The following is a 27,481-nucleotide window of genomic DNA, read 5'->3' on the forward strand; positions in this document are numbered from 1 at the left end:
ACAGGATCAATTTTTCTGGGTGGATGCATCTTTCACACTTGTCTGCGAGACGGGATTACGCGGCAGTTTAAACTGACCCAGATCCGTAAGATACAACTGATGACTTTGAGGATCCGCAGCTGCAACCGTGAGTGGGCTGGATGAAAGGCTTCAGGTGGTTGGTTGTTCTCCATGGCCACGGGGTGCCCATCAAAGTCGACGGGAGTCCTGTAGGTGAAGAGGGGGTGAGGCCAGAAGAATAGTCGTTCTTACAGTTGGCATCGTCAGTCTGAGTCACTCACCTCCCAGGGGCCGTTTCCCAACAGGCCGAGCGATGAGTAGAGAAATGGGATTTCTTGCTGAGGGGGTCAGTCTTCTCTCCCACCAGTGCCCTCCCTCAGTGAGGCTGAATTCCCATTTCTCTGTCTCCGCCTGTGGTCCGTCTTCAGCCAGATGTAGGGTCGATGGGGAAATGGGGCTCCAGCCTGGGAGAGCCATAGGTGTTCCTGAAGGCTGTTTGGATCATTCATCTGATAAATATTTATCCAGTTTCCCCTCAAGCTGGGGCAGAAAAAATGAAAGAGACAATTCCCAGCTGAGCGGGAAGCCAGCCACATTCCCTCCACTCCCAGGCAGAAGGAGATCTGCCAGAAAATGTCCAGGACATAGGCTAAGGGGACACTGGGGCCTCCTGAAGAATAGCTTGATTCCTCTCGAGTAGTTCTGGAATGTAACTTTTGACTCCTCTTTCTACAAACGGTCAGATTCCACTGCCCTCTCCTCGCTTCTAAAATTGCGTACCTGGACAGTGTTTGGGTTTGGTTCACATCTCTTTTGGGGGGCAAGCTGGCTCCTTCCCACAAGATCCAAGAGGAACGGTGGCCTTCTCATACTCCCTCATGTGCAATAATATCCTGAATCCAGAGAGATGATGCAGCTTTGGAGAAGCCGTGAGGCCTAGTGGAAAGAGCACAGACCTGGGAGTCAGAGCATGTGGGTTCTAGGCCCAGCTCTGCCACTTGTCTGCTCTGTGACCTTGGAAAGTTACCTAACTTCTCTGTGCCTCTGTCTCCTCTTCTGTAAAATGGGAATTCACCCTCCCTCTTAGGCTGTGAGCCATGGGGGGACATGGACCGTTTCTGACCTGATTTTCTGGTGCCTACCCCAGAGCATAGTACAGTGCTTGGCACATAATAGGCATTTAATAAATACCACAATTATCGTCGTTATTATTGTAATTTTTATTTCAATTACTTCACTAGCAGAAGCTAGTAGCTTTCCCATTCCCAAGTGAAGAGCATGCTACCATCACAGTCATTCATTCAATCATATTTATTGAGCACTTACTCTGTGCAGAGCACTGTACTAAGTGCTTGGAAGGCACGGTTCAGCAATAAATGGTCACTTACCTGAGGTCACTCACCTCAGCAGAATTGACCACCTTCTCTTTACCCTATGATTCCACTAGCCAGTGGTTTTCACCTGGGGAATCAGTTTTCATCAAGATGGAAAATTCTATTTCAGTTTTTTCCAGATCTTCTCAGACCCGTGGACCAACCCCAATCATTTTATAATATGGTCTTTTCAAATCGCAGATTTTTTTTCCGATTCCTTTGGTTATATTGATTTCTTCTCTGTGTGGCACAGCCCAGGGGTTCTTAGCTTAATCGGGTTTAACACTGTGCCCTAGTTCTTTTCTTAAGAAAGCCAGTGCCTCGTCAACACCTGCTTCCTTACAAGACAATGTGGTTCTTTCTAAAGCACTTCCCTGCCCCATTCTTGTTTTTCTTCTTCCTCCTTTTCCCCCTCCTCTTCTTCCTCCTCCTAAAGACAGACCAGGCTGGCCCTGGGGAGGTAGTTTCCGTCGACCAGAGCTCCATCCGTTTGCCAACTTTGGCGGTGTCGACGGGGGAATCAAGAAATGTCCCCCGGGTCCTTTAATGGTATTTGTTAAGCACTTACTATATTACTATGTACTAAGCACTGGGGTAGATATAAAATAGGTTGGATACGGGCCCTGAGACTGACTAGAACCTGGGTCTCCTGGCTGCCAGCTCTGTGCGCTTTACACTAGGCCACACAACCTCCCTAAACTGCTCACTCTTTCGTGTGGTCCCAAATCAATCAATCAATCTTATACGCCTAGCGATGCCTGAAGATGATCAGTGCAGCAGTTTACATAGATGAATGGACGGGGAAGGGGCTGTGGGGAGGGACACCAGGGAGGAGGACTGATGAAGTAGTCTGTGGTACAAGAAGTTGGACCAGGATAGTAGCCATCTGGGTGGAGAGGAAGGGGGCGGATCAAGAAAAATGCATCAGAAGCACTGTTAGGACTTAGCGGTAGATTGCAAACGAGAGCTGAAAGCCAAGTGACAAGTTGACACCAAGATACTAATATAGACCACACACACACACACACACACAAAAAGTTTTAACCTATCTTTGGTCCTTTTGGGCAAGCACTGGAACTCCCTCCCTCAGTTTCCTGCTTGTGAAATGGAGCGGCACCAGCGAATTATCTGTCTCAGATACTGAGCGTAGGTCAGTGTACTAAGCGCTTGGGAAAGTACAATACAGTAGAGGTGGTGGACATGATTCCTGCCCACCAAGAGTTTATAGTCTAGAGGGGGAGAAACAGGAGGAAATTCTGGAAGAAACAGTTTCTTTCCCAGAAACTCCTGAACAAAGACCCTTAAACCTCCTCCCACCTCCTCTATCCACCCCCTACCCCTGCAGCCCATTTCCTCACCTCATAGAGTTTTCCAATCAGGTTCATCTTGTATTATCCCTTCCCATCTGTAATGCACCTTGGATTCTCCTCCCCCTACCCCCACCGCCCACACACACGCTCAGGGTTTTCATTCATTTAAACAGTCATTTATTGACCATTTACTGTGTGTGGAGCACTGTACTAAGCACTCGGAAGGGAGTACAATGCAACACTCAACAGACTCATTCCCTGTCCGCAGTGAGCCTAAAGTCTAGAGGGCTTTGTAAGCAAGTCAGGTAAGGCTATTCTCTATCTGCTCATGCAGTAATTCAGCAGCCTCTACTCAGCAGCACACGGGCTCTGTATCGGACAGATCCGGGCAGAGGCGCACATCACACTTGCCATGGGTCTGGAACCTTGTTTGCAGCCTCAAGCACGTCAGTAAGTCGGTCTTGGTGTACACAGGGTATTTGGTGTCCTGCTGGGTTAGTCACTCTAGCGAATTGGATTTCAGACTACGCTCGGTTGGCACACCGTTGCACCCACCGAAAGATGAGGAACAAAACAACATAGTCTTCGTTTTCCAAAACAACTCCGAGCGGTGTCATCTGCAAATAGACCATAAAAATCCAGTCTGGACCCAGACCTAAAAAACAAGACCAGCTCAAAGAACCCTATTGGTTGTAAATATTTCTTCCAACAATCCTGGAATTGCCTCCGGACTAAGTTCCGAAGGGGGGTAAGCAGTTTCTCCGTGAACGTTTCCGGAAGCTGGACAAGCCCTTTGCTTCATCTCTTGCTTCAAGGAAGGCACCTTCCTCCTTCCTTGGAGTCTAACTGCTCATAAATTGGTTTCCTCAGTTTGATTTCCACGAAGCCCGGCCTATAGGTAGTGTCCATCCTGGACACCAGGAAGCAGCGTGACCTAATGGATAGGGCCTGGGAATCAGGAGGGCCTGGGTTCTAATCCCAGTTCTGCCACATGTCTGCTGTGTGACTTTGGGCAAGTCAGTTAGCTTCTCCGTGCCTCAGTGATCTCATCTGTAAAATGGGGATTAAGATGGTGAGCCCTATGCGGGACAGGGACTGTGTCAAATCTGCTTAGCTTCTATCTTCTACAACACTTAGTATAGTTTTTGGCACATAGCAAGTGCTTAACAAATGCCATAAAAAAAAGACAAAGAAGGTACAGTTTTCAGTTCAGGAGAAAGCCAGGCCCAGGAAGACCAGGGTGTTGATGGAGAAACAAGTAGCCCATTGTGATATCTGGGAATATGGTCAGTTCTGTCGCTGGCTATTTGGAGAAAAAAACAACTGGAAGCAAAATAAGGCAGAGAGGTTTAAAGGCGGTGTGTCGAGACAGGTAGATCAAAACATCTCGCTCCGTAATGCAGCCATTTCAGTAAAATCAGAACGTTTCAGTAAATTTGGACAGTGGCTGAGTTGCGTAATGAAGACAAAAGTAGAGCTTTTTGATGCTATCGTTTGGCCGCCAGCACTATTCGACTTGAAATTTTGGTCGACAGCCCCATCTGAGAGAGAGAAGGGAACCGATAACCTAGAGGATGATATGGAGGTACATGGCCCAAGTCTTATTCTAAGATAGATGTTTCCAACGAAGAAATGAGAAAGTGATAGGTGACATATGTGAATTGGCCACATATTAAGTAAATGAAGATGGTTGAAACAAGGGAAGCAGTGTGGCCTAGTAGATCGAGCATGGGCCTGGGTTCTAATCCCGGCTCCTCCACTTGTCTGTTGGGCAAGTCACTTAAGTTCCCTGGGCCTCCGTTACCTCATCTGTAAAATGGGGATTGAATACTGTGTGCCCCTTGTGGGACAAGGACGGTGACCAAGCCGATTATCTTGTATCTAACCCACCGCTCAGTACAGTGTCTGGCTCAGAGAGTTTAACAAATACCACAATTATTATTAAATAGCAGGAGAGGCCAACTCCTGAACCGTGTTCTGAACACCTGCTCTCACTAGAGTAGCTGTACTAACAACTACATTTTACCGCCCTAAACTCCAAGTTGCAAGTAGAGATTCGTTGAATTGGAAATGGGTGAGTGTTTATTATGGCTGCTGATGGGAATAACCAGTTGCCTGCAAAGCCCGACAGTTATTGAAATATGTTTCTGCAACTAAGTGTGAGCTGTCAACCAAAGCGATGTCAGTTTAAAGAATCAAATCTTTGGGCTGTGGGGAGAAAGAGGGCTGGTGCCAAAGAAAACACTCTCGTTTAATTACTTGAGTGTGGGGCTGGGGTGCAGTTTGTAGCGAGGTATTGAGAAAAATGCACAACAAATCTTTTATTGTGGGTGTCTGGACTCTTGATTGTCCGCGGCTGTTCCTATTCTCTGTGATCGCAGGGCTTGAAGGAGCTGGTGTGGAATATTTAAAACAGTGTGGTCTAGTGGGTAGAGTATAGGCCTGGGAGTCAGGACCATGGGTTCTAATCCCGCCTCTACTACTTGCCTGCCGGGTGACCTTGAGTAAGTCACTTCTCAGTGCCTCAGTTCCCTCACCTGCAAATTGGGGATTGATTGTGATCCTCCTGTGGGTCAGGGACTGTGTCCAACCTAATTAGCTTGTATCTAGCTTGTATCTACCCCAATGCTTAGTAATAATGTTGGTATTTGTTAAGCGCTTACTATGTGCAGAGCACTGTTCTAAGCGCTGGGGCAGATGCAGGGTAATCAGTTTGTCCCACGTGAGGCTCACAGATAATCCCCATTTTACAGATGAGATAACTGAAGCCCAGGGAAAATAAGTGGCTTGCCTATGGTCCCACAGCGGACCAGTGGAAGAGCACAGTTCTGATTCCCAATCTGTAGCTTTTTCCACCGGGGTATGCTGCTTCTTATTTAAGCTAGGAAGCTAAATGATTAGCCTGTGAAGACGGGATGGCCCCAGGCAGTTCAAATTTCTCAAAGTAAAAACCTGAACTTTGAAACAAGGAAGCCCCCATAGCGTACAAATCCCTTGCACAGCCAATGCTGTTTGTAGAGCGGAGGGGAGATGGGGGGAATCAGTCAAAAGATAGTATTTATTGAGTACCTACCATGTGCGGAGCTTGGGACTGTACAATAGAGGTAGAAGTGAAGCCCAAGGACTTGGTTTGATGAATTAGTTAGGAAGGCTGGCAGGACCCCTGAAAATTCAACAACCGGTGGGAGATGAAGGTCACCTTGATGTATCCTTTTGTCTTTCAGATAAACTGCCCCTCTTCTTTCTCCTCTCTCTCTCTCTCTCTCTCTCTCTCTCCATGCTTCTCTCTCTTTCTCCCTCTCGGTGTTTGTTTCCACCTTGGAAAAGTAGATTACTTTGAGGCCTTTGGAAATATGATCTTATTTCATCCACTTTCTGCCAATCAAATAAAATCGCTCCCTGCTGCACAAACTGTCCCCAGGAGCATCCTGTTGCTGGCCATCGGAATGGGCTGCCATTTTGATATCAGCCAAGTCCAAGGGTTGATTCTGACCTTCCCTGGATTACGGTGAAGGTGAAAGTTTTGTGCCCAAGCAGGGTTGCAGATGAAGGGATGTGAGACTGCATGTACATTCCAAGTGCTTAGTACAGTGCTCTGCACATAGTAAGCGCTCAATAAATACTATTGAATGAATGAATGAATGCTAGCTAAATCAGCTGTATTTACTGAGCACTTAACTCTGAGCAGAACACTATATTAAGAAGCTCTTGGAAGAGTACAGTAGTTTTATAGAAATCCTAGCTCTCAAGGAGCTTTCAGAGAAGTCTGGGGAAGCCTTTTCCTCTCTCCCTCCCCCAACCTTCAATCAATCAGTAAATCAATCAGATTTGATGAGGGCCTTCTCTGTGCTGAGCATTGTACCAAGCACTTGGGAGAAGCTGATAGAGTAAATATGCATGCTCTCTGTTCTAAGGCAGGTTATGTTCTGGTCGGGGAGGCAGGCACTAGAATAACTTATAGACAGGAAGAAGGAAACGGGAATATGTACATGTGTTAGTGCTTGAGCGGTGGGTGGTGCTCAATCAACACCACTGATGATGATGATAATCCATTCATTCATTCAATAGTATTAATTGAGCACTTACTGTGAGCAGATAGGTCGTGAATGCAAATACCACAGTTCCACAACAGTGGTCAAGTGGAGCAGAATTGCTTAAGGTGGCAGATGAGGGGTCCTATGTATTGAGTGCCTATTTGGAGCAGGAGTTTCCGATGTCAGCGTAGAACCGCTGCGGAGCCACAAAACCGTTCCCACCATTCAGGGGTCCTACTCTCTGGACCACCCTCTCCCAATGGAGAACCTTTCTCCCGCATCCTACCCCTCCAGGATTGGTTCCCCCAGCTCCCCTCAGATGAGGGCCTTGATTCTATTTAGTTGCCATTGTTTTTATGAGATGTTCTTCCCCTTGACGCTGTTTATTGCCATTGTTCTCGTCTGTCCGTCTCCCCCGATTAGACCGTAAGCCCGTCAAACGGCAGGGACTGTCTCTATCTGTTGCCGACTTGTTCATCCCAAGCGCTTAGTACAGTGCTCTGCACATAGTAAGCGCTCAATAAATACTATTGAATGAATGAATGAATGAGGGGCTTCTTCCTCCAAGTGCTTAACCCCCTCCTCCTTCCTCAGTCCTCCCCTGTGATCCAGGCGGAGGTGGAAGTTTTTTAATCCACTCAATGAACCTTCCCTCAAGAGGTTGGAGGGGCGTCGTTAGGAATGAGCTCTCTACCTCTTCTAGCAAGTTCTGAAATTTCTCCTTCCCGCTTCCCCTATCTGTGAGGGCATCATACCCCCAAATGAGAAGAAAGACCCTCCTTTGGCAGAGGGAATTGGCAGAGGGTCAAGGGGAGGCCTCTTTCTTTTGGGTGAGGGGGGAGAAAAGTGCCTTCTCATTCTAATGAACCGCGAACTGGGCCCCGACTGTTTACCTCTTCTAAATCTCACAGGGCCCAGAGAATGCGTTTGGTGGCCATCAGTCGTATTTTAATCAGTGATATTTATTGAGCGCTTACTGTGTGCAGAGCACCGTGCTAAGCACTTGGGAGACTATAGTATACCAGAGTTGGTAGACACGTTCCCTGCCCACAGTGAGCTTACAGACTAAAGACTGTGATATTACAGACCATCGTCCACTGACCGGCTGGATCGTGGTTCTCTAAGAGACCGGCTCTCTGGCGTAGGGCTCGGAAGCCTGACTCTCCTGACCCCGACTGATCTTCTCCACGGGTGAGTTGCCTCTTGGTCGGGGCTGGAGAATCACAACCACGGTCACTTGGCTTGAGCATGACAAAGTGGAGTCTAGGCAGTGTAAAAGTTGGAGGAGTCTTCTTTTAGAACCCGTCAGCCCTCAGTATCCCGCTAGGCTGGAAGCCCGTTATAGTTAGAGAATGTGACTGCTAATTCTGTTATATCACACTCTCCCAAGCACTTTGTACAGTGCTCTGCACATTATAAGTGCTCAGTAAATACCACTGATGGATTGTTTTTTGTCTTTTCGGAATCCTGTCTTCCCTGTGCTCGTAGCACTCGGGGAGAAGGCAATTTAACTTATTGGAAATGTGCTGATGAACCATAATCAATACTGACCAGAGTAAATTCAATTCGGAAATGTTTCTCTCAGTAAATAGTATTGAATGATCCATCAAAGATATTGGGAGGAACTCTCCCACCTTTACGTTTATGTGAGGTTGCCATACCGGAATAGTCCTTGGCTTTTTTTCCTGACGTTATTTTTTCTTTATTTTAAACATTTCAAGTGTAGTGTGAAACAGCGAATGCCTTCTTATTTTTCCGTGACTCAAACATTTGCGTAGTGATGTTCTATTTGGTTGTTCATTCAGGGCAAAACCCCACATCATATGCTCATTTCCTAAACCTGCCAATATTTTTCGAAATAATCCTGCTCTCGTATTTGTGGGGTGTAAAATATTTAATTTAGCTGTAGCATAAAATCAAATAAAACCTGAAATGCTGATTTGTGGTATTTATTTTCTAGTATATTTCCACAAGGATGACAAACAGTACATGTTTCAGTTTTAAGAGTTAACGTTCTTCACTAAACCAATGGCTGTGGATTCAGTATTTTAGACTACAATGCTGTATCAAAATAGTTCACGACTACGATGCTGTAAGAAAATAGTTTACCGCTGCAATCCTGATGTTGATATCCACTCAAGTGCATCACGTCACTTGGTAGTTTATCCTTCCCCCGCCTTTTTTTCCTACCCCCCGCTTCCCTTTCCTCTCCCTCCCCTCCTGACTCCAAGGGGAACATTTATCATCCAAGACCTAATACCTCTCTTCTACAGTTCACCCCCAACACCAGACACTGAGCAGAGAGCAGTTAGGCCATATATTCCAAAAATTTAAGATTCTCACCCTTAAAGTCACCATTAGTACCGTCCAAACCCCCATGACCCATCTCTGACAGAGGCACCAGGGTGGCTGGAGGAACGGTGTGATGGCATTTGTCGTGGACAATCTTCACGGGCAGAGTCAGTGCTGAGTTCTTTTAAAGTACGAATGGAGCCATCTGGTTGTCTCGTGGCCATGGGTGAGACCGTCCTCCTCCCTCAAAAAACATCAGCCCCATTCACTCTCCAGCTTTGCCATTGTGAGATGGTAATTTCCTAGAGGATAGGGATCATCTCTCCCAACTCACTGCGCTCTCCCAAGTGCTTAGTGCAGTGTTTTCTGCATGGTAAGCGGTCAATGAATACCACTGATCGATCCCTTCCACAATTTCCGTTCCATCGCTCTCCCCCTGGCAGTCTTAGCCACCGAGACGCTGTGGTAGAATCAGCCCCAAGATGCCCCGGGCTCGCTAATGTCACCAACTCGTGTTTTCTCTCTCTTTTTTTGAAAGTGAAGAAGAAGAGAACGGATCCTTAGGCCATAGTCCGAAAGGGAGACTTTCCTCCTGCTTTTTCTTGGTTCGCGTTAGGTCCCGCGAGGCAGGCCTCCATCTCGGGATGGTGTGAGCCCAGCGTGTGGACAAGAAGTAGGTCTCTGCTATCGACCCCGTTGCGTTTCTGAGTTCTCCTGGCAGCCCTCAGCCGGAAACGCTGGGGGCCTTTAAATGAATCCCACAGAGCCAGCCTTGGGGAGGAGTCCCCTCTGTGGCCCCCGAGCCGTCCTTCCCCTTTGTCTCCTCCCCTGCTCCGTTTTTAGCATTGACCAGAAATGTGATATTCCATTTGGTTTGCTGTTCTTTTTACTTCCTCTCAGGCAGCCCCCCGCCCCACCCCGGGGGAACCCACGAGGCCAGCACCTAGACTTTCTGCATTTCGATCTGCTGGTGATAGGGCCGGGCCTGACCCTGGCCTTTCAGCCTGTACACCGAGGTCGTCTGTCGGCGTTTCCGGTAGCACCATCCGGCGGCGACGGCGGCCAGCAGCAGCAACAGGCTCAGGACGATCACGAGGAGGGCGATAGCCGGCCCTTTGCCCGAGCCGACGCAAGGCTCTTCCCCACAGGCCCCCGCAGTAGGGAGGACCATCTCGCCCCTACCTGGGGTCGGGGGTCCTCGCCCCACGGATTCCTTGGAGGATGAGGGGTCGGGAAAGACATTCTGACCACCAGGCCAGGTGGTTTTCACCGGGGGCGTGGAGGTGGTTTCTTCAACCTGGCTGGGAGATGGGAAATGGTTGGGCCAACTCCCTGCGGTCGTTGCTGTGCCCGGGGTGAAGGAGGCCCGGTCGGGAATCTCCGTCACCACGGGAGACTCCTCTGCTCCAAGGTCCCTGGACTGGAGCGTCCAGAAACCGTCTCCGTCCCCCACCCCGGCCCCAGGACTCACGTTCTCGGGGGCGCCGGTGGAGGTCAGGGCGCCCGCTCCATACGCCCAGGTCCTCGTTGGCGGGAGCGATCTCTGGATGATGTCGTCGTCTGGATGGAGGCCGGTGCCGGTGGGCTTCCTGACCTCCACATGATTGGGTCGATCGGTCCAAGACAGAGAGCCTTCTCCCATCCCCACGGACCCATCCGTTTCATCCCCCGTGTCTTCCCCCTCCCCCGGGGACGCCGGGGTCACCGGGAAGCCGTCCAACCAGGCCTCATCCCCCTTGCGGTTGTGAGTCTGCGGGGGAGACTGGACAGAGGATATCTGGGTGCTCGGCTCCAGGAGGTCCCCTTTCGGGCTGAGGCGGTCAGGGGCTTCTGAAAACCAGCTGTCGGTGTGGGCGTCTATCGAGGCCTCCGCCGTAGGTTCCTGGAGGGCCCCATTGACGTACCAAAATGAGCCCTTCTGGCTGAGGAGGAGGTCAGGAAATTCCGCCGGGACTTGGGCAGAGCCCTGGGATTGAGTGTCTCCTCCCCCTACTAAGTCCTCCCTCCCCGAAGGACCGGAAATGGAGACTCCCTGGCGCTGGTCTTCTTTCTCCCCACCATCACCACCCTCTTCCTCCTCTTCCTCCTCCTCCTCCCCACCGGCATCCTCCTTGTGCCCGGCGAGCGGCTCAGATCGCTCTTCGGGGAAGTTCTCCTCATAGTCTATGTGGGCCTCCGTCTTGTCTGCAGAAAGAGGGAGAAGTTTGTCAAAGTTTGGGGGTTTTTTAATGGTCTTCGTTAAGCGCTTATTATGTGACAGGCACTGTTCTAAGCGCTGGGGTAGATACAAGTTAATCAGGTTGGACGCAGTCCCTTTCCCGCGTAGGGTTCACATTCTTATCCCCATGATCTCTTCCCTAGCCAGTTAGAGCCCAGATTCTGGCCCCACGTAGGGCAGGGACATTGTCTAATTAATTGGTCAGGTAGTCATATTTACTGAGTGCTTACTGTGTGTAGAACACTGTACTAAGCGCATGGAGAATACAGTATAACAGAAACGTTCCCTGCTAACAGTGAGCTTACAGTACAGAGGGGGAATTTGTTTAGATCGTGAGCCCCTCAGTGCTGAGCACAATGCTCGGCACATAATAATAATAATGTTGGTATTTGTTAAGCGCTTACTATAGGCAGAGCACTGTTCTAAACGCTGGGGTAGATACAGGGTAATCAGGTTGTCCCACGTGAGGCTCACAGTCTTAATCCCCGTTATACATATGAGGAAACTGAGGCACAGAGAAGTTAAGTGACTTGCCCAGAGTCACAGAGCTGACAAGTGGCATAGCCGGGATTTGAACCCATGACCTCTGACTCCCAAGCCCATGCTCTTTCCACTGAGCCACGCTGCTTCTCTGCAAGCGCCTCACAAATACCACGGTGATCATTATTACTGGGGTGAAAGCAGGTGGAGGAAACATCACCTGTCAAACTGACCTTAGCCCCAACATTCATTCATTCATTCAATCGTATTTATCGAGCGCCTACTATGTGCTTGGAAAGTACAGTTCAGTAACGAAGAGAGACAATCCCTGCCCACGACGGGCTCACAGTCTAAAAGTGGGGAGACAGACAGCAAAACAAGTAAACAGGCATCAACAAAGAAGCAAAGTCAAAGGTAGGCCACCCCAGTTCCGCTTCAGCCTGGCATAAAGAATAAACAAGTCTGGAAGCCCGTCCGACCTCGAGAACGATCACCCAAACGTTGGTCCAGTGCGGACAACAATTTACGCTGCGTGGGTGGACAGACATGGCTGATCTGTTGCTCTTGCAAGGGGAAGGCCAGGTTGGATAAGAAAAAAGTGTGTGGACCAGTAACCTATAGTAATCAGAATAATCATAGTATTTGTTAAATGCTCACTATGTGTCAAACACTGTACTAAGCGCTGGGATAGTTACAAGATATTCAGGTCCCACACGTGTCCAAGGAAGAGAGAGAACAGGTATTTAACCCCAGTTTTACAGATGAGGGGACTGAGACACAGAGAAGTTAATAATAATGGTGATATTAAGCGCTTACTACGTGCCAAACACTGTTCTAAGCGCCGGGGTAGAGATACAAGGTCATCAGGTTGCCCAGCAAGGGGCTCACAGTCTTAATCCCCATTTTACAGATGAGGTAACCGAGGCACAGAGAAGTTAAGAGACTTGCCCGGCAGACCAGTGGCGGAGCCGGCACTAGGACCCGGGTCCTCGACTCCCAGGCCCGTGTTCTTTCCACTAGACCCTGCTGCTTCCCATAAGCGCTTCTTTACATGGTTATCTCAGCCAACGTGGCGTGGATAATCGCCACCAAACGAGACTTTTGACATAACATTGTAGGCCCGGTTAACCAGAGAGGAAATCGGAGCCAAAGCTCTTAACTTTCCTCCTGACAGAAGGAAGAAGAGAAGCAGCATGGCCTAGTGGCTAGAACACGGGCCTGAGACTCAGAAGGACCTGTGTTCTAATCCAGGCTCCGCCACTTTATCTGCTGTGTGACTCTGAGCAAGTCACTTCACTTCTCTGGACCTCAGTTGCCTCTTCAGAAAAATGGGAATGAAGTGTGCGAGCCCCATGCGGGACAGGGACTGTGTCCAACCTGATTAGCTTGTATCTACCCCAGCGCTTAGAATAGTGGCTGGGATATAGTAAGCCCTGAACAAATACCATATAAAAATATGCTTTTCCGTCGAAAACAGAGAGACTGTAGTCATTTCTCACCGGCTCTGGAGGAGATTAGGGGCTTCAAATCAACGGACGTTGGGAGGTTTGGGGGGAAAGACCTGTAAGTCGCTGGATCTGCTAAATTCATCCGCCCAGTTTAGGCCTCTGCTGCATTTACAGCTCACGACTAGAAGTTGTGAGGACCTTCTGTCCCTCAAATCTGCCCTGAATTTCAATATCCCAGCTCGGGTTTTCTTTTGGAAAGCAGTATGTTCTCTCTTCAAAGCAGAAGAAGTAGTCGTAAATTGCAAAAGCATACATTGCCCAGTTCGCTCCCGAAAGCGACTTTGTTTTGGGGCTGAAAGTCTCTATGTTCTCGGTTGGAACACAGAGCCCTTTCATGATGTGCTCGGCAACTCCCCTCAGATCGGAATTATAGGTGATGACCTCATGCGTGTGATGTATGCTGGGGCCTCTCACAGCTAGTTCTTCAATATGATATATTTCTCTGTTGCTCCGGGCGAGTCACAGAGCAGCCAAAAACCAAACCAAGTCGACGGGGATCGTTTCCACCCGGGTGTCTCGGCTCGGTCCGGAACGGGTCCGGTCTGATCTTTAAATCCCCTTATTTATCATTGTCGACTAAATCGTTGTCACTAAATCATTCCCCCTAGACTGTAAGTTCGTTGTGCGCAGGAGACGCGTCTGCCGACTCTGTTCATTCGGTCATTCATCTATTCGTTCGATCGTATTTATTGAGCGCTTGCGATGTGCAGAGCACTGTACTAAGCACTTGGGAGAGTACGATACGACAGTACACAGACGCGTTCCCTGACCACGCCGAGCTAGCTCTAAGCGCTTAGTAGAGTGCTCTGCACAAAGTCAGCGCTCAGTAAATACGACTGATGGATTGATTAACCAACTACGCTGGGCTAAACCAGGGACTTGTCCCAAGTCATTCCATGATCAACAACACGAGATTGTAAGCTCGTTGTGGGCAGGAACTGTGTCTGGTATATTGTTCTATTGTACTCTCCCGAGCGCTTAGTACAGTGCTCGGCATCCAGTAAGCGCTCAATAAATGGGATTGACTGACTGATTGAATATCACACCCCTGCTGCTCTATGGTGGGGTTTTGCCTACATCTTTGCAGTGGGGGCCGTCCGAGGGGGATTGGAGGGTTTGGGGGCAAGAGCAGCTGAACCAGGATGGGAGACCCAGGCCCACTGTTTTGACGCTCCAAGTTATTTGAATCTTTCACCCTCTGACTTCTTGCAAAAGACACCTGGAGGGTTTCTCTTCCACGTGCCGAAGAGCTCCGGTGGCTAAAGTAAAGGCCTGGAAGTCAGAAGGACCTGAATTCTAATCTGGGCTCTGCCACCTGTCCGCTGTGTGATCTTGGACAAGTCACTTCACTTGTCCGTGCCTCAGTTACCTCCTCTATAAAATGAGGATTAAGACCCCGAGCCTCATGTATCCATCCCAGCGACTGGCACGTGATTGAGCACTTACCAAATACCATTAAAAAACAAAACAGGGAAGTCCAGGCTGCCCTCAGTGTTTGCACTGAGAGAAGTAGCGGGGTCTGATCAATCATTGGTATCTCCTGAGCGCTTACTGTATGCAGAGTCCTGTACTAAGCACCTGGGAGTGTACAGTGCAATAGAGCTGGTAGATACAATCCCTGCCCTTAAGGAGCTTACAATCTAGCGCCCAGAAGAAGCAGCGTGGCTTCGTGGAAAGAGCCTGGGCTTAGGAGCCAGAGGTGGTGGGTTCTAATCCTGCTTCTGCCACTTGTCAGCTGTGTGACTCTGGGCAAGTCACTTCACTTCTCCGGATCTCAGTTCCCTCATCTGGAAAATGGGGATGAAGTCGGTGAGCCCTGCTTGGGACACCCTGATTGCCTCGTATCTACCCCAGGGCTTAGAACAGTGCTTTGCACAAAGCAAGCACTTCACAAATGCCATTATTATTATTATTTGCCTGCTTTGTGACTTTGGGCATGTCACTTACCTTCTCTGCGCCTCAGTTTCCTCACCTATAAAAATGGGAATCAGACATCTGTTCCCCTTAAATTGTATGGTAGGACCACTCACAGCTAGTTTTTCACTATGATATATTTATTATTCTTGGTAATCACAAAACGGCTAAAAGCTAAATCCAGCCCCACATGGGACAGGGACTGTGTTTGATCTACTTACCTGCCTTAGTGCTTAATACAGTGCTTGGCACATAGTAAGTACTTGATAAATACTACGATTATTGTTATTTGGAACCCAGCCCATGCTCAGTGGGAATAGGAGACCTCGATTCTCCACCATGGAGAGGAATCTAATTCCCACCTGTACACTCTCTCCCAGCTTATTGTGTCCTGCACACCGTAAGCACTTATTAAATACTATTACCACTACCAGAATATGGAGCAGGATCTTTCCCCCTGCTGTGCGGAGCTGGTCCCACTGGGCTTCATTATAATCATTATCATTATTGTTATTGATATTATTATTATTATTTGTTAAGTACTAATTATGTGTCGAGCATGGTTATAAAGTCTGGGGTAGACAAGTTAATCGGGTCAGACAAACAGTCCCTGGCCCACATGGGGCTCAGAATCTATGTAGGAGGGAGAACAGGGATTGAATTTCCAGTTTACAGATGAGGAAACTGAGGTACAGAGAAGTTGAGGGACTCATCTAAGGTCCCGCAGCAGAAAGGGGCAGAGCGGGGACTAGAACTCAGGTCCTCTGAATCCCAGGCCCATCCTCTTTCCATTAGGCCATGCTGCTCCTCAGGCAAGGATGCAGTGCTGGTCCATATGGCCCTGGGAAGGCTTTGAAGGCGAGGAGAGTGATCATCTGTAGGTTTGGGAGAGGGAGGGCGTTTCAGGCCAGACGGAGGATGTGAGAGAAAGGTCGGCGCTGAGAGAGACGGGATCGAGGTACAGCGGGAAGGTTGGCATTAGAAGAGTGAAGTGTGTGGTCTGGGTTGGAGTAGGAGAGCAGCGAGAGAACGCTGGTTTGTGGCCCCTTGGTGGAGAGATCGCAGTGTCCTCGGGCAAGTCTCTCGACCGGGTGATGTCCGGTGCAGTTGAGGAGCACCGGTCTGGATGCGAGGGGGGGCCTTGGGTTCCAGTCTGAACTCTGCCACTGGCCAGCTGTGTGATTGTGGGCAAGTTACCTAACCTCTCCATGCCTCAGCTCCCTCAGCTGCAGAATGAATAATGATACCTGCCTTTCTACCTACTTCACGGGGTGTTTGTGAGGCAAAAATGAGATAAGTAATTTGAGAGTTCTTTGGGACTAAAAGCCCCAGACAAAAACTAAGGTATCATTTGTAGGCACCCGAGTTAAAACTGGCAGAAGCAGCGTGGCCAAGAGGATAGAGCATGGGCCTTGAAGTCAGGAGGATCTGGGTTCTAATCCCAGCCCTGCCCCTTGTCTGCTGTGTGACCTTGGGCAAGCCCCTTTACTTCTCTGGGCCTCAGGTACCTCATCTGTAAAATGGGAATTCAGATTCTGTGTCCCAGGTGGGACATGGGCTGGGTCCAATCTGATTAGCATGTACATACCCCAGTGCTTAGCACAGTGCCTGGCACATAGTAAAAGTGTAACAAATACCATTATTTTAAAAAAACCCTCAAAGCTCCACTTTCTGACTGACACCAGGTTTTCGGCTGTCGCCATTGAGGCTTACCCAGAAAAGTCAAATCATTCCCGCGGGGCCGATCTGGGCCAAGAATTCCAGAGCCAATCAGGTAGAAGGAAGAGAGATTCAAGCTCACCCTGGATGTGACAAACCCTCCCTGTTGCCATTTCCTGCTTATCTAGCTCTGTGGTTTTTTTCTGGTATTAAGCATTGGGGTAGATACAAGATAATCGGGTTGGATGTAGTCCACATTAGTGCACATAGTAAGTGCTTAACCAATACCACGATCATAATTATACGTCCATAAGCATCCTACGTGGACTGTGTCCAACCTGATTATCTTGTACCTACCCTAGCGCTTAATCAAGTGCCTAGAACATAGACTATAAGCTCACTATGGGCAGGGAATGTGTCTCTTAATTGTTGTTTTGTACTATCCCAAGCGCTAGTAAGCACTTAATTAATGCCACTGGTGATAGTAAGCTCCACAGTTAATGTCGTTGGCCCGTCAGGCCCCTACATGGACCATGTCTGACCTGATTAACTCGAATCTACCCCGGCACCTAACGCAGTGCCTGGCACATAGTAAGTGCTTAATAAATATCATTAACAAAGCACGTGCCAGAGAGACTTACCTTTAACACAGGCCTGCACCTGCCCATACCACTTTCCGCAGCCATCGCAGAGTAAAGTGAACGCAGACTCTTTGCGGCCCATGACGTAACCCTGGGCACAGATGTAGAGGAGCTCATCCCCCATCTCGAAGCCAGTGTGTCCGTGCAGGATGGTGTGAGGGAAGCTCGGAGGGTCTCCACAGGGCTTTTCTGAGGGGAGAGAGAGAGGAAGAGACAGAGAAGTCCAATCTAGTTACGTGAGGGAAACAACCTTCCTCCTCCTTCTCCTCCTCGTTTTCCAGCTTTCCTGTAGCTGTGCCAGCGATGCTTAAATTATAATCCCGGGAGTCAAAAATCTATTGAATTGTTCACCCTGCCAAGGAGTCGCTGACTGGAAAAAAGTGGCAGGCTACCAGACCCAAGTATTTTTGGGACGTGTGGTCCCCAGGTATTTCTGGGACGTGTGCTCCCCAGGAACCCAATCTTACCCTCTGAGCATCCGTTAGACTGTGAGCCCGTCATTGGGCAGGAATTGTCTCTATCTGTTGCCGAACTGTACATTCCAAGTGCTTAGTACAGTGCTCTGCACATAGTAAGCGCTCAATAAATACTACTGAATGAATGAGCATGCTCAGAGTTTGGGTCTCGGGGTGGTCTTGGGAAGCTCATACTCCGTCACACCAAACGGACCCCATTTAGCTCTCCTCCTGGCTTGGGGTTGCGGGGAAAGGAGGGAGGAAGAAACATTTCAGGAACATAAAGAAGCCAGCTCTGCGTGCTGGTCAAGCCTCTCCCTTCAACTCTCAGATAAACCATGCGGTGAGAGTGTCAGATAGAGAAAAGCAATCGACCCCCACGTTAGTGATGGAAAACAGGAATAATACAATTTATTAAGCATTTACTGTGGTTTTTTAGGTGGCATTTGTTAAGTGCTTATGTGCCAGCCACTGTACTAAGCGCTAGAAAAATACAAGCTAAACAGCTTGGTCTGCCTGATGCTATTGTCTCCTGACAGTCCCCTCTTGTCTTCAGGATTTGTGACTGTGCTTCTCTAGGCCTATAAAACACCTGTTCCGCCTCCAGGAATATGTGTGTGCATGTGTTTCCTATTTCAGTTGTGGTATTTGCTAAGTGCTTACTAGGCATCAAGCACTGTACTGAGTGCTGGGATAGATATGAGACAATCAGGTCGGACTGTCCCTGTCCCATAGGGAGCTCACAGCCTGAGCAGGATCGAAACAGGTATTGAATTCCCATTTTGCAGATGAGGAAACTGAAGCACAGAGAAGTTAAGTGATCAGTCCAAGGCCCCACAGCAGGCAAGGGGCAGAACGGGGATTAGAACTCAGGTTCTCTGACTCCCAAGGTTGTGTTCTCTCAACCAGATTATGCTGCTTCTCCATAGAAGAGCTGCTTGTGTACTTTCTTGTGTCTCTTCTCCTCAAATGTCCAACCTGATGGAACTGAATTGTGATGAACGTTGCTTCAGTGTTGGTGGTCTGTCTGTATTCCAGGACTTGGTTGGTGTTGATCCTATCCCGCCATTTGATCTTGAGACTGTCTCATACGAAAAACCAGCGTAGTTAGGGGAAAGAGCATAAGCCCGGGAGTCAGAGAGGATCTGGGTTCTAATCCCAGCTCTACCAACGTAAGTCACTTAACTTTACTGTGCCTCAGATACTTCATCTGTAAAATAAGATTAAATCCTCCTCTTTCCAATTTAGACCGTAAACCCACTGCGGGGCAGGGACTGTATCCAACCTAATTAACTTGTATCTAAACCAGTGCTTAGAACAGTGCATGACACATCGTAAGAGCTCAACAAAAACTATTTCAAAAAAAACCCCCACCGAAACTACTTGGAAAATAATAAGCACTCAATAAATACCACTGATTGATGGACCGATCGATTGATTGACAGTATTCTTCAGTAGCCTGCCCAGAAGGATTCAGGCTAGGACCTGGTGAGCAATAGAGAGCAGAGAGGTGCCCAAAGATTCCAGCCACCTCTCACCCTAGATCCACAAAGAAGGCAATTATTGTGGAGTTTTGGAAGACCTGTGCATTTCCTTAGCATTCTCTATGTGACAGATATAATAATAATTGTAGTATTTGTTCAGCACTTACTATATGCCGGGCACTGTTCTGAGTACTGGTTTAGATTCCAGTTAATTAGGTTGGACACAGTCCCTGCCCTACAAGGGGCTTAGACTTTTAATCCTCATTTTACAGAAGAGGTAAAGACATGCCAGAGAAGTTAGGTGCCTTGAGCAAAGTCACACAGCAGACAAGTGGTAGAGCTGGGACTAGAACTCAGGACCTTCTGACTCCAAGGCCCATGCTCTATCCACTGGGCCGTGCTGCTTCTCTGACAGTAAGTCAATCAATCAGAGGTGTTCATTCAGTCAGTCAGTCATATTTATTGAGCGCTTACTGTGTGCAGTACACTGTACTATGAGCTGGGGAGAGTAAACAGAGTCGGTAGACACCTTTCCTGCCCACAACAAGCTGAGAAGCAGCATGGACTAGGAAACGGAACACGAGCCTTAGAATCAGAAAGATCTGGGTTCAGACCCCGACTCCACCACTTGCCTGTCGTGTGACGTTGGGAAAGTCACTTCACTTGTCTGTGCCTCAGTTACCTCATCTATAAAATGGGATTAAGACTGAGAGCCCCATCAGAGGCAAGTGCTGTCCGACCTGATTATCTCATATCCAGCCCAGTGCTTAGTATAATGCCTGGCACATAGTACGTGCTTAATAAATGCCATTTAAAAAAAAAGATCTCCTTGGGTTTGTAGGTTTCTTCAGGAACACCTGCAGATCCAAGCTCTTTGCCAATTTATTTCACAGATTTGATTGTGGTAATTCCACTCCAAAGATGGAGTTGAGAGCCTTAATCTCAGTGATGGGGCAGGGGAAGCCTGGTTTTTCTCCCTTTGTCCTTCCATGAACATTTACAAGTCCCTCTCCCCTAGTGCTCTCCTCTCTCCCCTCAATATATGGAATAATTTTACCCCAACAGTTACTTCATTTGGAGACTAAGGGATCTCTACTAGGGGGGGTATGGCAGAAACTCTTCATCAACAAGAAGGCTGGGGCAAATGCTTCTCTTGCCCCGTGTAAAAGTGACTCCTCCCGTTTCCACAACCTGGGATTCCCTCCCGACCCCCAATATGGCAGAGTTGTGTCTCCATCTTCAAAGAGTTCCTAAAATTTCACCTCCTCCTGGAAGTCTTCTCCGATTAATTCACAACACTCCAAGATGCTTTAACCCAACAGCCACCCTTAGCATTGAGGTATTTTGTGCCCCTCATCAACACTTACGCCTTAAATGTATAATCAGTCATACGCTCACATATATTCAGTTTATTAATTGACCATGACTGTGACTTGTTTGTTGACTTGTAGACTGTGAGCCCGTTATTGGGAAGGGATTGTCTCTATATCTGTTGCCGAATTGTACTTTCCAAGCACTTAGTACAGTGCTCTGCACTGAGTAAGCGCTTAATAAATACAATTGAATGAATGAATTTATTTATGTTATTCATTTAGTGCTTACTATATGCCGGACACTGTACTAAGTGCTGGGGTACGTATGAGTTAATCAGGTTGGACACAAGTCCATGTCCCACGTGAATGTTGGTATTTGTTAAGCGCTTACTATGTGCCCAGCACTGTTCTAAGCGCTGGGGTAGTTACAAGGTAATTAGGTCGTCCCACATGAGGCTCACAGTCTGCATCCCCACTTGACAGATGAGGGAACTGAGGCACCGAGAAGTGAAGCGACTTGCCCAGAGTCACCCAGCTGAAGAGTGGCGGAGTCGGGATTCGAACCGGCTCGTCGTTTTAATCCCCATTTTCCGGATGAAGGAATTGAGGTCCCGAGATCTTGAGGTCCCGAGATCTGAAGTGACTTGCCCAAAGTCAGACAGCAGACAAGTGGCAGAGCTGGGATTAGAACTCAGGTCCTCTCACGTGCAGTGCCCTGGCATACTAGGCCACGCAGTTGCTCTGAATTATTTGTTCGGTGGTTTCATTCCGATTTTTCTGAACTATTTTTGACCTTCTTCTTTCTCCTAGTCTCCCTATTTCTACGTCATTTTGGGCCGTCTGTCTCCCCTATCAGACTGCAAGCCCCTTGAGGGTTCCGTCCCATTCTTCCAAGCACGCTGAAGAGAGCTGGGCATAGACGCTCAGTGAATGCCACTGATGGATCGGCTGGGTAGTAAATTGTGGTGGAGAGGGGCTGTTCTGGCTATTCTTCCGAAAAGACCTGAAGCCCCAGAGAGATGAAGCGACCCACCCCGAGGTGGGGCTGGGTCCTAGCCTTCTGCCCCAGCCCGTCGATTGCCAAGAGAAGCCAGGCTCCAGGCCTGTGGTGAGGAGGCTTCTCTCAGTCGGTAAGACAGTCGGTCAATCGTCTTTATTGAGCATTTGCTGGGTGCGGAGCACTGTACTAAGCGTTTGGGAGATTCCAATGCAACAATATGACGGACACGTTCCCCGCCCACAACGAGCTTACAGTCTAGAGGGGAGGACAGACATTAATATAAATATATTTCTGTCGTCGGATCACCTCATCTATTATTTTAAGTGAGCTCAGCACAGAGCTGGAGTTTCACCGTCAGTTTAACGTGAAGGTTGGAAGTGTCAAGAGGTTTGTTCATGAAATGGGAGACCCTCTGTGGGTGGCCTGGCCACTTAAAGAAGAGGCCGCATCACTGGTCTTCAGGCCCCCAGGTCATGGAGGGACTTTCCACAGCTTTTACTTCCCTCGGTTGAGACGCCGGTGCTTCGAGACCGCTCTGTGACTCAGGAGAAACCCTCACTCCAATCCGTCTGTCTGCCCAGGCCGCTGGCCTGTCCAATCCATTGGTCTGGAAAAGGTAACTTTTGGGGAACAAACAGAACCGGGAACTTGTGCCAAGCTAAATCCAGCCTGCGTCCACAGAAGTCCTTCTCAGGGTGCTGCTGGTTCCGTTTTTCATAGCTGAAGCAAACGTGTGCTGTAAGGAAGACATTCTTCACTTGCTGCCGGTCTTCAACAGAGGCTCAGGAAGGGCAAAACCCAGTTCTTGAGGAAACCCCTTAACTTCTCTAACGCCAGAAGGAGAGAATGGAATATAGGGAGGGAAAAAAAAGAGCTAGAGAGGGAGAGGAAGACAGAGACAGAAAGAGAAACAAAGACCCAAAGAAAAAGAGACAAAGACAGAGGCAGAGGCAGAAAGACTTGAGTCAAAGACAGACAGAGAGAGAGAGAGAGGTAAAGACTGAGCAAGAGAGTCAAAGACTGAGAGAGAGGGAGGCAAAGCCATAGAAAGAGAAGGACAAAGACAAATACAAAGAGGTGAAGTCTGGGAAAGATGGAGAGAAAAAGACACAACAGAAAGAGAGAAAGGAAAAATCAAGGACAAAGACTGAGAGAGAGAGACAAGGACACAGAGAACGGGAGACATGAGTTCAGGGGCTGGGGGAAAAAGATGGAGGGAGAGAGATAGGAAGAAAAAGAAAGGCAGGGAGGGAGAGGACAAGGAAGAGGCTGAGGAATTGGGCCTTGCCGGGATGATTTCCTTGCCTCAATCATTAAACCGCAAAAGGATTTAGCAGGGATGAGCACCTGCTTAGAAGTCACGCCATTGTGCTCTCTCTGGACAGTAAATACAATAATAATAATTATTGAATTTGTTAAGCGTTTACTATGTGCCAAGCACTGTACTGAACGCTGGGGCAGATACAAGATCAGCAAGTCCCACGTGGGTCTCACGATCACAGCAGGAAGGAGCACAGGTATTGAATCCTCATTTTGCAAATGAGGGAACTGAGGCACAGAGAAGTGAAGTGACTTGCCCAACGTCACAAGGCAGACAGGAGGCAGAGCCGGGATTCGAACCCTGGGCCCTTCTGACTCCCAGGTCCGGGCTCTATCCACTAGACCGTGCTGTTTCTCCAGAAGAGGTGATTTTCACTCTTCCTCCTCACGAAAGCACAGCGAGCCCAGACAGTTGTGTTAATCCAGTCCCCTTTTGTTTTACAGAAGCATTAGTTATCGATATTGGGAGATAAGATGCTTCGCCAGAACCCCGGAGATTTCAGAATTAGCCATTTTTATCCAACCCACTGCCCAGACACTTCCTAGCAGGGCCATGTTTGCAGGCTCCTCTGCCCTGCGGTTGCCCGGTTCTTTCCTGTTTTCCAACCCTGCCCCGTGTTTGTTCATTATCCATTTGCCAGCTGGAAAGTCTTCTCCGTACAGAGTCGTTTCCTGCTGACTTGAAAGGCTCAGAGTTTGGTTCTATTTCATCTTGATTTCCTTCCTAAGCCAATGCTCCCAGTTTATGCTTGCTGAGAATTATGACTTTAACTGATCACTTCAAATTCACATTCGGCACCTTCAACTTTAAAAAGGACGTTACTGGTGGTGAGGCTTATCCATGGATCGTTGGTATTTGTTAAGTACTTACTATGTGCAGAGCACCGTTCTAAGCGCTGGGGGAGATACAGGGTCATCGGGTCGTCCCGCGTGAGGCTCACAGTCTTCACCCCCATTTTACAGATGAGGGAACTGAGGCACAGAGAAGTGAAGTGACTTGCCCACTTCCAGCCGACAAGTGGCGGAGGCGGGATTCGAACCCGTGACCTCTGACTCCCAAACCCGGGCTCTTATCACTGAGCCACGCTGCTTCTCTCTTTTTAAGCCCTTTGGGTGCAGGGAAGCAACGTGGCTTAATGAATAGAGCACGGGCCTGGGAGTCAGAAGGATCTGGATTCTAATCCCAGCTCTGCCATGTATCTGCTGTGTGACCTTGGGCTAGTCATTTCACTTCTCTATGCCTCAGTTACCTCATCTTTATGATGGGGATTGAGACTGTCAGTCCCTGTGGGACAGGGACTGTGTCCAACCTGAATGACTTGCATCTACCCTAGAGCTTAGAACAGTGCCTAGCACATATTCATTCATTTAATCGTATTTATGGAGCATTTACTGTGTGCAGAGTACTGCCCTAATCGCTTGGAAAGTGCAATTCAGCAAGAAATAGAGACAATCCTTGCCCACAACCGGCTCACGTAGTAAATGCTTAACAAGAACCGGAATAATAATAATAGTAATTAATGTATTGCTTATTGTGTGCAGACTGTATCTTTCTTGATTAACTTGTATCTACTCAGCACTTAGTACAGTGCCTGGCACATAGGAGGCACTTAACAAATACCATTTAAAAACAAAAAGTGTACTAAGCCCTGAGAGAGATATACAGGTAGGAATTGGACACAGTCCCTATCCCTCGGGGGATGACTTAAGCTGATCCTAAAGATTTCTGCGGAATTTAAAAGCCTCCACTGACAGAGTCCAATGCTAGAAAGCAGAACTAAATCGGATCAGCAATTTCTAGACACGGGATGCTTTTCCCGACGATATCCCAGGGCCTGACGAATGCCGGATACGGGCTGTCGATCTGCGTTTTCTCCCTCCGCCCCGTGGCGGGACAAAACTCAGTGCGGGAACCCCCCACTGACCTTCCTCCTGGATGCAAAGCGCGTTGTATCTGCGGCTTGGGATGGGATTCCTCTCGATCTGCACGCTTCCGCGGGCCGGGTTCTGCTTCTCGCTACCCTCCGGCCTGCACACGGTGCTCCTAAAGGGGAGAAAGGGGACGGTGGCTCATCCCAGGCCCAGAGGGAGCCCTGTGGCATAGCTTCATCAGCATACGCACCCCACCATCCCACCCCGAAGACGGTCTGCCCTGCTCCGGGGGCTCCCACAGGGAAGATCCCCTTCTACCCGCTGAGCTCTCCCCGTCCCCCCCCCCCGCCCAATCCCCTGTCCCTATCCCCCGCAGCCCATTTCTAATAAAAAGCTCCCAAAGTCAGCATCAATATATAACAATAATTGTAATTCTTCTTCTTCTTTCTCAGATGCCGTCGAGTCCTTTCCGACCCATAGCGACTCCATGGGCACACCCTCTTCACAACATCCCATCGTCTGTCACAAAGTCGTTTTCTTGGTAGATGCCAAAGTGTTTTACCACTGCCTTCTTCCGCGTGTAAAAACTGGACTCTCTGCCACTGTCTTTGATCAATGTTCTGATCACTTAATCTTCCGCCTTTGATTTTTTCCCATGCCGCTGCTGCCCAGAACAGACTGATCGACTTTGTCTGACGCTTCGGCATAGACCATTCCATTATGGGGAGCCCTACGTGGCATAGCTTCATCAGCATATGCAAACTCCTGCCAAAATAATTAGTACTACTGCTAATAATCGTATTTGTTTAAGCACTTACTTTGTACCGAGCAGTGTACGAAGCACTGGGGTAGATACAAGATAATCAGGTCAGACACGGTCCCCGTTCCACCCGGGGCTCACGGTCTAAGTGATAATAGTAATAAAGATAATAATATTTGTTGAGTGCTTACTATGTGCCAAGCACTGTATTAAGCCCTGGGATAGATACAAGGTATTCAGGTCCTACCTGGGGCTCACCGTCTTAGTAGGAGGGAGAACAGGAATTGATTCCCCATTTTGCAGATGAGGGAACTGAGGCACAGAGAAGTTAAATAATAATAACAATGTTGGTATCTGTTAAGCGCTTACTATGTGCCGAGCACTGTTCTAAGCGCTGGGGTAGACACAGGGGAATCAGGTCGTCCCACGTGGGGCTCACAGTCTTAATCCCCATTTTACAGATGAGGTAGCTGAGGCCCAGAGAAGTGAAGCGACTCGCCCGCAGTCACACAGCTGACAAGTGGCAGAGCCGGGATTCGAACCCATGACCTCTGACTCCAAAGCCCGTGCTCTTTCCACTGAGCCACGCTGCTTCTAATGCCAACATACTCACTGTATCTCACTCTACCTCACCCCGACCTCTCTCCCACCCCCTGCCCCGGGGCCGGAGTGCCCTCCCTCTTCATATCCGACAGACGACCGCTCTCCCCTGCTTCGAAGACTTATTGAAGGCACACCGCCTCCAAGAAGCCTTCCTCAACTAAGCCGTCTTTTCCTTTTCTCCCACTCCCTTCTGCGTTGCCCTTCTTTCCTCCCTTCACTCATCCCCACCCCCAGCCCCGTAGCACTCATGTCCATATCTGTAATTTATGTATTTATATTAATGTCCGTCTCCCCCTCTAGACTGTGAGCTCCTCGTAGGCAGGGAACGTGTCTGTTATATTGGTACTCTCTCAAGTGCTTAGTGTAGTGCTCTGCCCACAGTAAGCGTTCAGTAAGTACGACTGATCGACTGATCCACCCCCATCTCAGGGACAGCCCAGCTCTCTTCAAGCTACCGTCTGGCAGCCCGCCCAGAATCCATTCTGGCTCTCCAAATCCAGCAGAGGGGGTGGGGGAATCCACTCCAGGAAGATGGAAGGGAGAGAAATGGAAGTGTCCAGAAGGCCCTTGACCAATTGCCCTGGACTTGGGCCCTTTTGGCAGCGTGGCTCAGCGGAAAGAGCCCGGGCTCGGGAGTCAGAGGTCACGGGTTCGAATCCCAGCTCTGCCACTTGGCAGCTGTGTGACTGTGGGCGAGTCACTTAACTTCTGTGTGGCTCAGCTACCTCATCTGTAAAATGGGGATTAAGACTGTGAGCCTCACGTGGGACAGCCTGATTACCCCGTATGTACCCGGCGCTTAAAACAGTGCCGTGCACATAGGAAGAACTTAACAAATACCAACATCGTTATTATACGGAGGGATATTTAACAGGGGTTACAGGAGCTCTTTTTTGAGTCGTGTCTGATAGCTCAAGATCCATCAACAACGAATGTGGCCTAGTGGACTGTGTCCGACGTGATCGAGAAGCAGCGTGGCTCAGTGGAAAGAGCCCGGGCTTTGGAGTCAGAGGTGATGGGTTCGAATCCCGGCTCTGCCACTCGTCAGCTGTGTGACTTTGGGTGAGTCACTTAACTTCTCTGTGCCTCTGTTACCTCATCTGTAAAATGGGGATTAAGACTGTGAGCCCCACGTGGGACAACCTGATTCCCCTGGGCCTACCCCAGCGCTTAGAACAGTGCTCTGCACATAGTAAGCGCTTAACAAATACCAACATTATGATTATTATTCTTATATGAAGGGAT

General features: G+C 48.8%; 1 protein-coding gene across 1 annotated transcript in view; it reads right to left on the minus strand.

The window, feature by feature from the left end:
- Positions 1-8,652: 8,652 nt before the first annotated feature.
- Positions 8,653-27,481, minus strand: part of SUSD5 (sushi domain containing 5) — a 32,633-nt gene continuing 13,804 nt past the window's right edge. Inside the window, exons 3-5 of the mRNA XM_029049444.2 lie at positions 24,927-25,045; positions 17,430-17,618; positions 8,653-11,193 (exon numbers count right to left, since the gene is read on the minus strand). Of these exons, the coding sequence (XP_028905277.1) occupies positions 9,953-11,193; positions 17,430-17,618; positions 24,927-25,045 (1,549 nt within the window). The 3' untranslated portion in view covers positions 8,653-9,952. The remainder of the gene's footprint in view (positions 11,194-17,429; positions 17,619-24,926; positions 25,046-27,481) is intronic.

The sequence above is a fragment of the Ornithorhynchus anatinus genome, chromosome 21 (assembly GCF_004115215.2).
Source record: "Ornithorhynchus anatinus isolate Pmale09 chromosome 21, mOrnAna1.pri.v4, whole genome shotgun sequence".
Classification (NCBI taxonomy): Eukaryota; Metazoa; Chordata; class Mammalia; order Monotremata; family Ornithorhynchidae; genus Ornithorhynchus; species Ornithorhynchus anatinus.